Source organism: Chlorocebus sabaeus, chromosome 15, assembly GCF_047675955.1.
Source record: "Chlorocebus sabaeus isolate Y175 chromosome 15, mChlSab1.0.hap1, whole genome shotgun sequence".
NCBI lineage: Eukaryota > Metazoa > Chordata > Mammalia > Primates > Cercopithecidae > Chlorocebus > Chlorocebus sabaeus.
The window spans coordinates 2025276-2042986 of NC_132918.1; the positions used below are offsets into that span (position 1 = coordinate 2025276).

The window sequence follows — 17711 nt, forward strand, 5'->3', positions numbered from 1 at the left end:
GCCCAGGAGGATCCACAGAAATTACCCTCAGTCAAGCCTAGTCAACTGGAAAGTTCGTCAGCTCCCTGATCATCCTGACCTCCTGGCTGAAGGCTCCAATTACGAGCGGTCTCAGCTCATCTGGGCCAATCCAGAATTCAGATCCCACTTCTCCAAGCTCTGGGAGATACGACCAGACTCTATCACAGGTCTACCCCTAGAGGCTCAGATCCAAAGTTCATTCCTCTGTTCACTCAGTCTTTCCCATCAGGCAACCTACGGAGCTTCTTAAAAATGCGGGTTCTTGATCCATCTGTACCCACTCAATCTGGATTTCCTGTACCTTCATGATAAAGAACCAATGAGCAGAGTTCACAATTCAGGCCCCTCAGAGGTCATTTTTCCCAAAGGAATTCAGATAGCCCTAGATCCAGGGGGTGGGTCTTTTGGCAGATACTGTAGTTTAGGGAAAGCCAGACCCACATATTTCCAGTCCAGCCTTTGGGCTGAACCAGTCTTGGGAACCCAATGTTCCTTCTAAAACACTGGGGGAAAACATATGAGAATAATTTGGGGCATGAATAAAGCCTCAAAGGTATCTGGGACTAGACCTAGCTCCATTAAATCAAAGCCAAACTTGGGAAGGGTTTGGGATCTGAAGTCGGACAGCACTAAATGCCATTCTTTTGAAGGACACCATAAGGCCAGAGCTCAGTCTTATAAATTACATGCACAACACGGTCAGCTGTGAAAAACCTTAGATGAGAGTGTGCAGGAAATGGAGAGTGTGAGTAGTACTCACACTCCAATTGAGCTTTCAAGGGAAACTTTCCAATGGAGTGGGGCAGTCAGGGGGTTCCTCATCACCTGCCCACCAGTCACCCAGTAGAATATTCAGGTCAATGTCAGCTGGCAAACCTCTGCACCAGGGACAGCATACTCCCCTCTTCTGTCTGACCCCAGCTATTCCACAGACATTTCTCCTCACCTTGCCGATGCCTTTGTCCTGTGGGGCACCTCCTACCACATCAGTGGTGGACGCGTGAGAGAAGTGGCCAGCGGTCACTGCGTAGCCTGAACAGGATGGGCGGAAACCAAGCACAGTGTTGAAAAAGAAGGGAAGGGAAAAAAAAAAAAAAAACATCCATCAGAGGAAAATGTTTCTCAAGCATGCCCCCTACTCTTGGAACATAAACTACCAGGAAAAAAATGGCAGCTGTCAGCCTTCTCACACTGGAATGGCTCTCATCTCACAAAAAGTCATGTTCACAAGGACATCAGGGCAGGAAAGAGGGCTTTCTGAGTGTCTTCTTTGGGACAAGTACTGTATTAAATACTATATATCTGTTTTCTTCCTTTCAAGGCATAGTTTTCATACACTAAGGTCACATATATGACGTGTAAAACTCAATGAATGCACACATGAGCGTAGCCATGCAACCACCACCCAGATCAAGGAAGTGACTATAACCACAGAACCATAACCCCAGAGGGTTCCCTCATGCCCCTTCCCGTCAGTACGCCCCACACAGGTAGCCACTATTCTGACTTCTATCACCATATATTAGGTTTGCCTTTTCTTGAACTTCACACAACATAACATCTGTGACATTCATCCACATTGTTGAGTACAGTAGTGGTTTGTTTCTTTTTATTGTTGAGTAATATCCCGTTATATAAATATGTCATATGTTTATTCTGTTGCTGGGCATTTAGGTTGTTTCCAGGTTCGGGTTATTATGAACAAGGTTGCTACCAACATTTTTATGCATGTCTTTGGGTATCTCTTTCAGTCTAACAACTTTATGAAGAAGGGATGACTGCTTCTTCCATTTTACAGATACAGAATTAGAAAAACCCGTTAAACAACATGCCAAAGATCACACAGCAAGACTCAAGTCCAATCTGTGTCTGCAAAGCCCTTGCTGTTAACCACACTCCCTTCTACAAGAAGGCAAAAGAAGCTGTCAGTGGGTGGGTGAGTAGATGCATGGTTGGGCAGATGCATGGGTGGATGGGTGGGAGGGTGGTCAGTGAAAAAATATGGATGCAAAAGGAACCTAGAAACAAAGGAAAAGATTGCCTCAGCTTAGCCTCAATGTCTTCTGCTTTCTGAGAGCCTGGCTAGCAGGCTGAAAGCTCTCCTCTGGCCAGCATAAATCCTGTACAGGCTGCCATATAATCCCCAAACTTGTCATCACCCTCTAACCCTAATGTGATTGTAAGTTGTTTGAGTTTTGCGATGACATCATATCATGATCAATTCTTCCTCACTATGTGCCTGATTTCTCTCAGACTGGAGATTGATAGTACCTAAGAGTATTCTGAGTGAGATCAAAGCCTGAACTGATCCTTGATAATCCCTGCAGCTGATAAGAGCCTCTAATGTGTATACAAGGAGAAACCACAGGCCCTAAGCTTCAAAGGAGCTGTCCTAGACCCCAAACCCATCATCCAAACTGGACTTTCTTCTGCCCTCTCTTCATTCCCTGATTCAATAAATATGTGTTCAGTTCCTACCATACACAAGGCACTATACTATACCAAGTCTGGGAAATGTGAGACAATCTCACATTTTGTGCTCCCGCTCCAGTGAGAGGTACAGTACCAGTGCTAGGTGCTCTCTCAGATGCACCCACAGGGAAGGAAGCTCAGCATTTAGACTCTGCACTCAGAAACCACAGGTTCATACCCCAATTTTGCTACTTATGAGCCATGTGACCTTGGTAAGATGTATAACTTCTTTGCTCCTCAGTTTCTTTATCTATAAAATGTAGATAACAATACCTACTTCATAAGGTTGTTTCAGAAATTAAAAGAAATAATATGCAGAACCTGGCATAGGGTAAATGCTTAATAAACAACAGTATCAGGCAGCTGAGTGCCTACAGGAGCAAACACCCCAGAGTAGAAGGATTGTTGGGTCTATACTACCCAGCAAAAAATTTGTAGTTAGAAGGGAAAAGGCAAGTCAACAACTCCCTAATCTCATTTAACAAGAAGTTCCCAGTGATGCTAGGCAAAAAGGGAATCAGAGCCTTTCCCTGTAAGTTACGTGTCATGAGTGTGAAAGAGCATTGTGTGTCATCATTAGGCCCTCCTAAATTTAGCTTCATTTTCAATCCAGAATTATAGCATTTAGGGCATGAATTAAAGAAAAGAGTCTTGTAATTGTCATCTACACAAGCAAAGACAGCCTATGTCTCTTCTTAAATTGGCATGGACCTTGCCCCAGTGGCATTCTGCCTGATAGCTAAATTAAATTGTGTCTATCTTCTTTCCCGAAGATTGAAAGACTTAAGAAAATAAGAGATATTTTTCTGAGCCTTTAATTAACCTTCAGCATTAGGTTGCCATCTGTCATGATAATTTCTAGTTCTTATCTTTCTATTTGCAACCAGTTTTGTGATCAGAATGCAAGGACTCCTTCCAAAGGGACGCCCGTGGAAAATCAAGACTCCATCACACTCATTTGTACCTGACCATCTGAACTTTGACAGTTGATAAAATGAGAAAATAAAATGTTTATTTCCCTGGAGGTTCAGCTGTCAGCTCTTTAATTAAAGCATACAGTTTTAATTCAGTTCCCTCCTTGGTTTTCCTCTCTACTTTCTATGTGTGGAGCTAGATGTGAAGACGCCCTGGCTAAAGATGTAAGTCATTAGAACAACAGGTGTCAAAGCCAACTAACTCCTCTTTCCAACAATAAAGCAATAATTTGTGAATCTGGTGGGAATCACTCCCATTTCCCCTTTCTTACCTGTTCTCTCCCCAAGTACTCACCCAGGTAGGTGTACCGCCTGTTCATGATCACTTCATCGTTCAGTTTTAAGTACGTGTTGTCAGTAAGGTTCAGCACTTTGATGGTTCCAGCCCAGTAAAATGACCCTGGGGCACCCATCACCACCAGCTCCTACCAAAAAGAAATCCAACGGTAAGCAGAGAAGGAAGTGAGGAGGGGAAAGGAGGGGAGTGCAATGAGAACCACAGTCACAACAAAGGAGAAATTCTTCACACCGAGAACTTTTTTTTCCCCCACTAAGCAATAAAAACACATTTCACCAGATTCGCCAGCATTATGGAATCTATTATACAGACGGGATTATCAGAACTAAAGATGTGAAGAGACTGAGTAAGGTGACAGATTCACGACAGGCCAGGCCCCTATTCTATCCACAATGAGACCACACACATTTCCTCAACTTTACATCAGGCTCTAACAAAGAAATGACAAACAGCTGACATTGACCTCAACCACAGATTCCGGGAAGCACCACTCATGAAAAGCAGCAAGCAATACCGCACCCTGCCTGGACTTCAGGCTCACCATCCAACAACTCCCCTGCCCTTATGCGTGGCAAGAGGAAACTGTGCACTAGTACTCCAGGGAATCCCCTCCAAACCACACTCAAGACCCTCTCAGGGACATTCTAGAACATGGTTTTCTGATCATTATGGTCTAATGATAAACTTGGAAGAACAAAACCAAGAGACCAGAGAGGTCAACTAAGGAAGGACACAAACTGGAAGAGAAGACCGCAGGCAGCAAAAGACAGTATCACTGTTAAAAATGGACTCAAGGCCGGGAGCAGTGGCTCACGCCTATAATCCCAGCACTTTGGGAGGCCAAGGCGGGCAGATCACTTGAGGTCAGGAGTTTGAAACCAGTCTGGCCAACACGGTGAAACCCCATCTCTACTAAAAATACAAAAAGTAGCCGGGCATAGTGGCACATGCCTGTAATCCCAGCTACTCAGGAGGCTGAGGCAGGAAAATTGCTTGAACCCGGGACGTGGAGGTCTCAGTAAGCCAAGACTATGCCACTGCACTCCACCCTGGGCGACAGAGCAAGACTCTGTCAAAAAAAAAAAAAAAAAAAAAACCCAGGCTCAAGAACATAAGAGGTTCAACAAACAGCTGTCTTCAGCATTTAGATCGGCGGAAATGGTCAACAGGCCTGAGAGCATGTTCGTGCCGCAGAACCATCACCAATGCTGATGATAACCCTAAGTTCCCAGAAATGATTTGGTTACCCAAGGAAGTCAGCACAGGTATCTGCTGGGGTTTTCCCCTGGGTGATAAGATAATGGGAACCAATCAACGCATCCCCTGCACTCTCATTCCCAAAGTTTATTTCCTTTGTATTTTTCCAAATTCTAGACCAGACTGTTTTCCAAGAGTGCAGGACTCAGACAAAATTCAACACTGTCCACTCTTTCAACCACATTAGGGTCCTCTCCTGCCATTGCCTCCTCAGACTGCATGCCTAGGACACTCTAAACTAATTCTGGTCTGCGGAGCTCCCTCTGCTCTTTCTATCTACATCTGTGCAATGCCCTCATACTTCCTCTGCCTGTGTAACCCTTTCGCAGTATTCAAAACTCAATGAAATATGGGTGAATCCTAGACCAAATGTTGATGAGAAAAAAATGGCTCAATTCACAGGAAGTTCTAGAATCAGCAAAACCAATCCACAGTGATGGAAGTCAGATCGGTGGGTGCCCAGAGTAAAGAGGAGGAGCACTGTCTGCAAAGGGGCATGAGGAACTTTCCAAAGTGATGGAAATGTTCTCATCTTCATTCAGGCAGAGACAACATGGCATACACCTTTGTCAAAACTCATCGAACTCTGCATTTAAAATAGTGTATTTTGTTGTATGTATTAATACTTTTAATAATCCTCATTTTTTTAAAATTCCAGAACAGTGATTAAACACTAACAAGGAAGTCATCGCATAAAAACACAAAACGTGCTCATGAGATGACATTTGACAAGCATTAAGACGAAGCTCCCATTGTGCAGAGGCTGTGCTGGAGCTAGAAGGCAGGCTGTGCTTGTATCCATCAGAGGTCCCTGGCTTTCAGTCCCTCCTTCCTCCAACAAGGAATCCCTAACTTTTGGATTACCTACATTTTCTAAAGTTTCAACACTGCACTAAGAAATAATCAGAATTATTTTTCCAATGAAATCAGTAATTTTTCACTCAATAATATTTATTGAGCACCTACTATTATGTCTCAGAGTTCACACTAGATATAAAGATAAATAAAGTCCCTTTGTAAATCATTCTTGGGGCAAGACAGCATGGTAATATGCAAAGTATTTCAGAAAAAAATTCGATGAAAACAGGTTAAAATCAACAAAATTTCTAGAGGAAACCCTTCAGCTATAGACAAAACTCCAAAGACACTAGTAGGTCATGAAGGCTCATGGGGAGAACAGATGCTGTGCAGGTCAAGTCTCTCACTGCTGAAACCCACCTGACCTTCCCCTGAGCCTTCAGAGTTCCCCCGCACCCTGCCCGTCGGTCACCCACATATATTTCAGAAACAGATCTTTTCAGGTTGATCTCCCTCTGCAGAGACGACCCCATGCACTGGCAGAAGCTGCTGGCTTCTGACAAGTCCTTGGAGGCTAGATCCCACCACGGAGATTTAGAATTTCTGACAACAATTCATAAAGTCACCACTGAATTCTCAGGGAGCAAGTGTCTGCAAAAGCCAGAAGTATCCAAAGAAAAAAGTAGAGAGGAGGCTAGAGCCTGCAGGCAAGAGGACAATGCTTTAAACAATACTTTTTATGGTTAATTTGGGCAAGAGCCTTAACAAAGGGTAGGGCAGGAACACAGATGGAAGAAAAGCCACTAGATTCTCGCCAGAATGGTTTGCTTTTTGATAATTCAGGAGGGTATAGACAAGAAATGACTGTTGAGGAGCACCTGATTTTAAGGTTTTGAGATCCTACCCCCCCTGAAGGAAGCTGTTGATGATAAGCCAGATGTTCCCAGGGGTATCTCACTGTTTTATAAAAATAGATGGCTTTCTGCAGTCAGGACTCTCCACTGGGAAACACAACAGAGCATCCATCCATTCATTCTTTTTACACTCATCTGCCCTGCATAAGAGACCGGGCTAGTTCTAGAAAGAGTATAAGAAACACAAGCGATAAGTTCATCAGAGGAGAGAGACTCTTTTTCCTGGCCTTGAGCTTGGAAAGGAATTTGTAATAAGCATCCAAATATAATACAAAGGGCACCGAATAACCTAATGAGCAACCTCCTGAGCCCCAGATGTATCCACAGTGCAGAACTTTCTCCACCTGCGGCTTTGCACAGGCCAAACAGCCCAGGCCTGCAAAGGCTCTTCGGGACATTGGGGGCGGGTAAGGGATATGTTGCTTTCTGATGACTTAGACTAACCCAGGATAAAAGTTAAAAAATGTATGCCTACCATACCACTGCATGCCCTCTCAAACATTACAAACAGGGTAAGATAAAGTCATTCCTCTCTTCAAAAACCTTTAAAACCAACAGCTCTTGTTTTTACCGCTCCCCTCCATCCCACCCCCAGTGCTCACACCCCTCGCCCTTCAGTCCATACTAAATGAAACAGGGCCAAGCCTGCGATCCTCAGAGCTGAGGCTGAAGGGAGGGACAGTGCCTTCCTGGAAATCCCTCATAGTTGTTTTTTTCTGTTCACTATGGATGATGCTTGTGACCTTTCTGGTGCTATTCACAAGTGCTAGGAAAAAGTGACCAATCCTTCGGTCCCTACCACCCAGAAACAGCCAATGTCAATGTCACACACACAAATGAAAGCTTCCCCAAGCAAAGGCCACCACTACCTACATCACATTTGTGGAATCCCATCTATAAGCAATGCAGCTTTTTCCCAAGACGCATTTATTAGCAGAACCCCTGGAGGGACCAGGGCATCTAGGCGTGCCTGGGAGAAGCCATATATTTCTTCTGTGTACTGCAAGTTGGCATGAGCAGCTGGGCAGGAGAGTGCCCAGGATCTACAACAGAAGTCCGTGCTGAACAAACTGCCACTCAAGTGTCTCCAGGCTTCTGCAGCAGGCACGAACGCCAGCCCCGTTGGTCCAAATTCTCTCTTGCTGCTAAGCAGCATCTACTACCTCTGTTAGCCTCATCTACAAAAATAAATAAACTTCCCAGGAAATTCTCTCTAATCCTCAATGACAGGCTAAAACTCAGGTGGTATCTGCAGCTCAGAGGGCTTTGTTAAGCTCAGGGTCACTGACCTGCAGGTCAAGCAGGCACCTTAGGCCAAAATATTTTGGGGGCAACATAGCTATTGTGTCCAGAAGGACACAGATCCATGTCCAGTTTGGGAAGCAGCTGTCTGCCCTGTGAGGGGACATCAGCTCACAGAAAAGACAAGCCTAAGTGACGAGGTCAGCAAGAGGGCAGAGGAGGGGAGCCATGCTGGCCTGGCCCCTTCAACCACATTTCCTGCTCAGCCACAAACAGCTGAACTTCCAGAAACAAGGCAGGCAGTGAGTTCAAAGACCTCCTGTTTAAGGAGGCCAAAAGCCTGGGAACCGAAGCGGAGGCCAAAGTCCAAAGTGGCCAGGAGACAGCAGGCCGGGATCAGAGGGCACAGTGGCGCCCAGAGGGGCTGCCTTCCCACTCACACCGCCCACCCTCCCCGGCCACTCTGTACACCCACCATGTCCCCACTTTGCTGTACCATGAGAGCACAGCCAGCACAGGCTGACACCCCATGGTTCCCTCAGGCTCTAAATCCCAGAGCCTGGATTTCAGCAGGTCTTCTGTTCTTCTGGTCACCCTGAGCTTGCACAGCCACCTGGACTTCCCCTCCACACCCCTGCCCCGCCAGCTCCTCCTACCACTCCCTGCCTCCACCTAGCCCGATGCCTGACGTGCCAGCAGCTGCGGCTAACATAATGACACTTCCCTCCTGGGAACACTTTCTCTCTCGGCTCTCTGTCAACATCTCTGTTGAGTTCTGATGTCTCCCATCAATCTAGCTTCTCCTCCCATCTAAAGGGAGGGGTCTCCCCCATGCCCCACACTAAGCACACTCATCCCCTAAGAGTCATGAGCAACAACCAAATCTAAGTTTCTACCCCAGGCAGGACTCCAGTCCCTAAATCCAAATGTCCTCTAAAAACATCGCACACTCCATGTATCTGAAAGCAGACTCGGCAGTTTACATCTCCCAGTGGGTTCTTTCTCGGGCAACCCCTTTCCACCAGGGGCACCACGATTCTCCAGAAGCCTGGCTCAAACCCTCCTTCCTCTACCCCACAGCTCCCTGGCCACCCAGCCCCTTGACACCTCCTTCATATTCTCTGCCTCCCCCAATCATTTTTAATCCTTAAGCTTCCCCCTAGCCTGTCCTATTGCTTCACGGCTGGACCACATCATGGCCTCCTACCAGGCCTCCCTTCAGGCCCTTCCACTCCCAAGGTTCTGGGCAAACCCAGCCCAAATAGCCTTTCTTTCAACACTGCCATCTGCCAGTGTGTCACCTGCTTGTGAACTTATAGTGGTTCCCTACTGCCTATTGGCTCAAGTCACACGATACTAGACAGGCCTGTTGGAGGAACATCAGCCATACTTGTTACATGATCTAAATGTTTACTGAGATGGAAGAAGAGTGAAGTTGCCACATGGCAGGATGGCATTTCAATGGGGAGAGGAAAAGTTGTTTAACAAACCAGTATCAGAACAACCAACTATATATTTAGAAAAATAATGTAGTTTCTATCACACAATGTATATAACACAAATTCCAGAAAGATTAAAGATGGAAATCTTTTTTAAAAACAACCTATGAAAGTGCTATTAAAAATATAAGTATATTGAAAATATAAGTATAAAATATGGGAGTTTGTTCAGTCCAGACTTCTGTTGTAGATCCCGGGCACTCTCCTGCCCAGCTGCTCATGCCAACTTGTGGTGCACATAAGGAATAACCTTCCTAAGAGAGAAGTTTAGAATCTGGGGGAAAAAAAAGACTGATAGATCTGGCCAAATGTGCATGTTTATTGCCAGGATGATAAAGACACCACAGGCAAACTTAAAAGATAAGAAAAAGGTTGATGAAAAAAATGTGTATCAGGTAAAAAACACATATATCAGGTAAGAGATTAGTGTTGAAAATATGCAACAAGTTCCTAAAAACCAGGAAAACGACAACAACAACAAAACAGAATAATGTACTAAGAACATAAACAGGCAACTTCCAGGAAAACAAGTACAAATGGTCAATATTTTAAAAGGATATTAAACGACATTAATAATCACGGAAAGTGACATTAAAACGAGATGTTTTTTCATAACAAAAATTAAAAGCTGAGGGAGAGAAGATAGAGACAGACGCAATGCAGGGGAGTGTCAACTGGTAAACACGTCTGAAGTGCAATGTGCCAACATGTATCAAATTCAAATCTGAGTGCCTTTTGACCCAGCAGTTCCTCCATTAGTGTCTCTTCTAAAGAAACACTTGTGTACAGAGCCACGTGAACGGATCTCCAGTGCAATGCCACCAGTGGGAGTCCGGCGTGTCCTGGCAGCAGCTGAAAATACCATGTAGTGGGAGAGGCAGGAGATGAGCCTGGAAAGGCAGGAAGGCTGGGAGGCCAAGGGAAGGCATGTGCATTCATTCTAAGCAGGATGAGAAGACACCAGAAAGTTCTGAGCAAGGATGCACCATGATGTTTTGCTTGTTTGTAAAAGGTGGTTCTGGCTGCCATATGGGGATCAGTCTGTCCAGAGGCAAGGGTGTAAGCAGGACGGTAGAACGGTTCCGCAGTGGGCTGGGAGCAAGACAACTGTGGCTTGGCAGATTTGTGGGGTGGCAGAGGATGTGGAGAGCAATGGATGTCATTGTTAGAGGTTTTGAGGGCATAGGAGGTAGTGGGACTTGCAAGGTAGGTTAGAAGTAGGAGAGTGAGGTGAGAGGAGAATCTTTAAATTTGGCCTCAATGGCTAGGAATGGTGCCATTCCCAAGGCATAGAACTCTGTCAACTGTCATAAAAATGATTCTCCAGTGAAGTAAGAATCACTGAGGGTGTGGAATGGGGATTGGAGGGTAGCATCTCCTATTTATTGGTTTGAGAATGAAAATAATAAAACTTCTGACTTTCTGTCTTTTCTTGCTTGCTTTCTGGATCAGACACTATGAATTTGCCAACTGTCTATCTTCTCTTTGGATTTAAACAGCAGTTTCTGAAATGCAGGTGGGCAGTCTTGCTCGTGACTCAGGAGGTGCCCTCATTTTGGAAGCCAGAGAGCACCCTTCATCCTCCCTCCACCCCCCATGTCCTATGCCCTCCCCCAGCTCTCTGTTGTCCTGGAGTGAGGGAAAGAGAGAGGTGACCTCCGGGAGCCAAGTCCAGGGGCCACGATGAGGAGATTTATTCTAATCCTCCAGTGACTGGGAAGCCTCGGAGTCAGAAGGATGCGTTTCATTTGAAGGCCCTTGGGGCTGGTATGCAGAAAGCACACTGCACAGGTCAGAATGGATGCAGGCTGGGTGATAAAAGTGTTCTAACCTAGCCCGTGGTGACGGGTGCACAACGCTGAATGCACTAATGCCACTGAACTACACTTTGAAGTGGTGACTTTTATAATATGTGTATTTTACCACAATTTTTAAAAAAGCATAATAGACGTAAGAAGACCAATCAGGGCCAGTGTACCTCCAGGTGCTGGTGGTGGCCTTTCTAGAAGCATGATGGTGATAATGGAGGCGACTGTAGTGGTAACAAAAGCTGTCATATTTGGGATGTGTTTTGGAGGCTAAAACAACAGGACTGCAGATGAATTGGAAGTAAAAAGGACTCTTGTTTTGGCCTGAGCAATCACATGGTTGGACAGTGCCAGCAGGCAGTCATGAACGTGTTTGAGAGAGGAGGAATTGATATGAAGGGCAAACTTACAGTAAGTAAGAATGACACAAGAAAACAGTCCCTAAAAATGTACTACCAGCCAAAAGTCATGATACTACCACAAGGGCACATAAGCATGCAGGTGTCCTGTCCTTCAGAATCTGGGAAAGGGAATGGTTAGAGTTGTGTGTAAAACCAAGTCTCTCAGGCCAGGTGTGGTGGCTCAGCCTGTAATCCCAGCACTTTGGGAGGCCAAGGCGGGCAGATCTCCTGAGGTCAGGAGTTCGAGACCAGCCTGGCCAACATGGTGAAACCCCATCTCTACTAAAAATACAAAAATTAGCCGGGTGTGGTGGTGGGCACCTGTAACCGGAAGGCTAAGGCAGGAGAATTGCTTGAACCCAGGAGGCGGAGGTTGCAGTGAGCCGAGATCATGCCAGTGCACTCCAGCCTGAGCGACAGAGCAAGACTCTGTCTCAAAAAAACAAACAAGTCTCTTCACTAAGGAGAGAGGGCCACTAGGAGGGGATGCTTACACGCTTCATGTATCTGCACAGCCACCAACAATGGGGCACAACCTGACTGAATGTCATCTCACTCACACATCCCTGAATCGACTCCTTCCCCAGGTCTCAGAGTCAAGCGGACTCCTATAGAAATCATCGAATGGGGGTAGCCTCCAGATGAGCCAGCCCACCTCCTCTGCCCAGTGGTCTCTGGCCAGCTGGTGCCCTCCTGGCAGGTTGAAATAGCCTCCTCCGGTGTGAGGACCAGAATCTGCGCCCTCGAGGCTCACGTATCTGGGACTCCAGAAGTCCCACCTCTAAGACCTGCCAAAATCACATAAGCAGGGAAATGAACACCCACAAGAGAACAGAAATGCCCAGACAGCAGACACCCACCTCGGTGAAGAAGCCCGCTATCCCAGCCTGGCAGGAGCCGTGTTCCTCTCCGTACTTCTTCTTATACTCTAGGGGGAAGGAAGGAGAGAGAAGCAAACCACAGCCATGTCAGTGTGTGCCAGCTGTGCGTGGAGCCAGCAGAGCCAACCGGCCACTTCCCGCGAGCGCCGCAGCAGGCTGGGCCCAGGGACGCCGTCCAGACTGGGGTGAGGAAGGAAAGTCTCAGGAATCCACCAGACCTCAAAAGTCCAGGCTGTGGGGCCATCGGGTAGGGAGGCTGCCCAGCACCCCAGCAGACTTCCTCCCCTCGTGTGCAAGAAAGAGGAGCAGTAGCCACAGTCATTAAGTGGGAGGCTGGTAACAATTATTTCATTTACTTCAGAAGGGACAGAGATCCCTCGCAGGCCCAAGGAGCTGAAAACATGACCCAGAAATGGAATGATGTGGCCATCCCAGTGTGGAGTCTCCTGGATGAAGACCAACCCTCCCTAAAAGACGCTTTGGATGCCTCCTACCATCCAAAAAGAAACAAGCTGTCGGCAGAGGACTGCAAGAAGGGACTCCTCTGGCATTCGGCTGCACTATTGCTGTGTGGAAGGAAAGGGGGAAGATCTCTCCAGGTGGAAAGAAAACTAATAGATAAGCTCTTCTCCTCCTCCATCCCCTCAGCTCACAACACTGCTACCCAACAAATGGGGGCATTCCGCCGCTGCAGTTTTAATTTTAAGTTGGCAAGGAAGAGGGGGAGGAAACTTTTGACAAGTGCTTAGCATGTTCCAGGCATTGTGTTAGCTGTCTCCAGGCATATCATTTCACTGGTCCCTCATCCCTAGGAACCCATATCCCCATTGGTTAACAGGTAAGAATATTGAGGCTCAGAGAGGCTAAGTGAATTGTCTAAGGTCACGCAGCTCTAGTAAATGGCAATGTCAGGATTCTACCTCAGCTTGGACTTAGAAGCCCATTCCTTCACCTCTGGAGCCCATCAAAGGTTCTGCAAAGTGAGTGACTAAAAATACCCAGGAAAGTGACTGGATGTTGGAAATCATTTCATGGGTAAAGTCAAGGAGGTGGAGAGATGTTCAGAGTGACTCAAATTAATCACATGTGAGGCTGACATTGCTGGAGACCTTCCACAGGCCACCCCTGGGCACCCTCAGGCCAGGGCTACCCAACAAATAACCCAGTGACCCTGTATGACCCCCTGGACTCCTGGCAAGTCTCTGGTACCATTAAAAGCAATATCATTATTTTTGAAATGCAAAATACAAAGGAACAATGAAACTATGATTGCAACACAGTGCCACTTCCTGCAGTTCTGAGCGTCTACTCCACGCAAGGGGAAAAAGGGCCCTGGGGAAATATACAGAGTAATTCAGTTTCTAACAACACTCACCACAGAGCCTAGTAACATTTTCCAGTAAGTGGCCATTAACCGACTGCTAAATGACAAAGAATGTCAATTGAGTTACTCCTCTTCCACGCAGGGCAAAATCAGTTCTCCCGCCTTGTCCTGTTATTATAAGGACAACTGCTAGACCTGCCAGAAAGCAGCCCAGTAACAAAAGGACCTTGTTTGTTCCCTGCAGAATCTTGCACCAGGGCTGGGAGTGAGACTAGTGCAAAGCAATGAACAAATCCTGCATCAAATTGCATAATAGCAAGAAATAATACAAATTAATAATAAATCCTGCATCAAATAGCACAATGGCAAAAAGGATCGAAATGTCTCAACCTAAACAAACAGGTACATATTAAACATGAAAAGTCTGGCTAAAAGCATATCCATCCCACTGACTCTAGAGACTAAACACCCAACTGTAACTCTTGAAAAAATGAAACATACAAAGGAAATTCAGACCCCATGAGCTGAATGAAACTATAGTGCAAGATACACCACCAGTTCAGACTCATAAACTTCTGACACGAATAGGAATTGTGTGGGACTCTTTCATCTTTTAAAGCAGCCTCAAGGTCTCTTTATGACAAGGCCCTCCAAAACACGGGAGATTGGAGGACTTCGGTGCCTTTCTCAGCCTCCTCCCCAAACTGTACTTGATGTGGTCTATGTTCAGAGCACGACCTGGGGTTTCTGAGGTGGCAACAGCCTCACCGGAAGCTAAGAGTACCCCACTTCTGGCCCAGGCTAAAGGCCAGCAAGGGGAAGCCCTTAGAGGCATCCCTGTTTCAGGCAGCATGAAGCACTGTTTTCAGGCCAGCCTCCGCCTCCCCAAGCTGGGACTGCCCCACCAGAGGTCCGAGGGCCTGGGACACACATGGAAGTGGGTACCATCACTGACATTCACATTTCTGAAATCCCAAGTCTAACCTGCCTTCTCAGGATGCTCTAGGATAAGGAATCAAACAATGGGGCCCCCTGACTGGTTCCTATAACCAAGTCCAGATCAGAGGGTAGGCCGGGTCTCAGCATCCCAGAAACTTCTGTGACTCTGTCATTAATCCCTTCAAGGTAGAGTAGGATCCAGTTCTAATCCTTCTACCACCTACCCAATCCCTGCCACACACACTTTGGGGGTAGTTGTGGGGCCTGGCAAGTCTAGTCTAGGAAAGTTAGTGCGTGTTATTGGATTGGACAGTTTCACATTCCACGCCTTCCACAGCCTGGCCACAGGCATGCTTTCCATTGTTTTTACTCCTTTGAATGCTACTTCTGTGAGTTAAGGGCACCACTATTATTTTAACCTGATTCCTTCATATATACGTCAAGAGGGCAGGTTTAGGTTTCTCCCTAATCTATGTTGTAAATGTTCATGTATGGACCTTTCTTCCCCCAAAGAGTATGTACATAGGGTTATTCTGCCATACTCATATCTAAAAAACTTAAAAATACAACTTGATTTTGCCTGTCTAGACTTGAGATGGCAGGACAGCCGATATCACAAAGCTATGGGAAGGGAGGTAGGTGCAGAGAGAGGCAAGCGGCTGCCCCCCAAACAACACCCCCAACAAGCCCGGGTCACACACCCTCCCTCCATTGACAAGTGCAGGAAGTGCAGGGTGGAGGGACCTGGGAGGGGGTGGTGGTGACCTCCAGTCTTCTGTGTTCCCAGGAAGAACTTTTCCTGCACAAACACAAAGGCTGTGGGGCCCAGCAGCTGGCTGCTCCTGGGCATGTCCACTCAGTCTCCAAATGCCCCCAGGGACATGGCCCTGCAGAGAGAACTACAACAGCTAGTGCCCTCTCCACTACTGAACAAAACATTTATCCACCTCAAAGAAGCAGGGGAAAAGCAGGCTTTGCCTGACAGCAGCTCACAGGCACTGTAACAAACCTAACTCTTAAATTTGGGGAAGCTGGCCAGCACGGCGTCTCACACCTGTAATCCCAGCACTTTGGGAGGTCGAGGCAGGCAGATCACTTGAGTCCAGGAGTTGAAAATCAGCCTAGGGAACAAAGTGAGACCCCCATCTCTACAGAAATACAAAAATTAGCTGGACATGGTGGTACACACCTGTAGTCCCAGCTATTCAGAAGGCTGAGGTGGGAGGATGGCTTGAGTCTGGGAGGCAGAGGTTGCAGTGAGCCACGATCACACTGCTGCCTTCCAGCCTGGGCAACAGAGCCAGATCTGGTCTCAAAAAAAAAAAAAAATGGGGGAAGCCAAATCCGAGACCCAAAATATAGGGTTGAACAAGGGGACTTAGAAGTCACTTAGAGAAGCTGGAACCAGGTTGTAGAACTCTTTCTGCCATGGATGGGTTTGAATTACTTGGCCTGCATTACAGACTTTAATTCATTACGTTGTATGGCTCCTCCATTCTAAAAATGGGAGTATTTTCCTTGGTTTAGCTGCTGGTTTTATTAAGCCCTGTCTAAACAGAAGGCAATTCAGAGAGGAAAAAAATACTGGTTTCCAAATGTTCACAATCCGCAACTCAATGCATGGAGCCTACATTAATGAATGTAATTCAAGTAGACCACCAATCGGGTGGGATCACTTCCCGCACCCTTTCCAAAAGGCCAGGATAAAACCATTCCACAGAAAGATCAAGATTCACATACAGCATAACATATATTCTTCCTAATAATCTCCCTGCGCATTACCCATTTGAGAAAGTTTCGTCTTTCAAAGCTTAACACATCAATTTTATAATTATTTTTCTGTAGTTCTTTAGCTTAGCTATAAAATAAAATATTGGGGGGAAAAGAGCTTGCCAATCTTTATTCTGATTTTCACCAAGCAGTTGTTAGATATATGAACTCCATGTTTCTCTTCAAAGAATCAGTATGTCACTGTGTTCAGCTCTCTTATTCTCTGATTCTCCATTTTAAAGTTTAACTTCCTGATTCTCTTCAGCTCCCTTGCCTCTAGTTTCAGTAAACGACTTTCCCGCCAGTTCTCATCAGTAGTTCACATCTGTTCTCCTGGTCACCTGCTTTGACCTGAGTCACCCTGGTTACCTGCTCTGTTTTGAGTCACCCCTGGTCACCTGCTCTGACCCGAATCATCCTGAGTCACCTGTTCTGTAACCACCCTTCCCACCGAACTACTCACCCCGCCACTCAGGATCATACTCCTACTCTCTTTAAAAGAGCCAACTGGAATTAGCTTAGACTGTGTGGTCCAACCCCAGGAAATAGGGGAACGACACAGCAGTAGGGGCTACCTGCATCAGGAATAAGAATCCCTGCCCCTCCCCTGTCCAGATGTGCTCTTACCATTATTCCATCCACGAATCGCATCCTTCTATAGAAGTAAAAATTGCCTTACTGAGAAAATTAAATTTATGTTCGAGTGCTATTTCATTGTGGCACTGAGGAACAAGCATTTTGTTTCTAACAAAGTGGCAAATCTAAATAACTGATAATTATATAACACAGGAAACAATGCATTTGGGCAGACAGAGCTCTAGTAATTAAAAGGGCAATTATACAGAAAAATGAAGAGAGAATAAAACTACCCTCAGTTTACAAGGGACCACCATGTAAATGGGGGAAAAAAAAACATAAATAAACCAAACAGCTAGGTTAAAGAGGAAGGGAGAACATTTTATGAAAATAACTGATGACTAAGCTATGGTGTGCATTAAACACAAAGTGCATAAAGCCAGAAACTCAGAATTAAATAAGAGAAAGATTTTAAAGGGGGAAAAGATCTTCAGGGAATGCCTAATAACTCTAACTCTATCCATTTATTTACAAGTG

General features: G+C 46.0%; 1 protein-coding gene across 3 annotated transcripts in view; it reads right to left on the reverse strand.

The window, feature by feature from the left end:
• The window catches only part of ITGA9 (integrin subunit alpha 9), a 384455-nt gene that overhangs the window by 323179 nt on the left and 43565 nt on the right, over nucleotides 1–17711 (reverse strand). For all 3 annotated transcript variants that reach the window (XM_007971773.3, XM_007971776.3, XM_037988454.2), the window contains exons 5-7: nucleotides 12545–12612; nucleotides 3763–3892; nucleotides 968–1053 (exon numbers count right to left, since the gene is read on the reverse strand). In XM_007971773.3, coding sequence (XP_007969964.3) covers nucleotides 968–1053; nucleotides 3763–3892; nucleotides 12545–12612 — 284 coding nt within the window. The remainder of the gene's footprint in view (nucleotides 1–967; nucleotides 1054–3762; nucleotides 3893–12544; nucleotides 12613–17711) is intronic.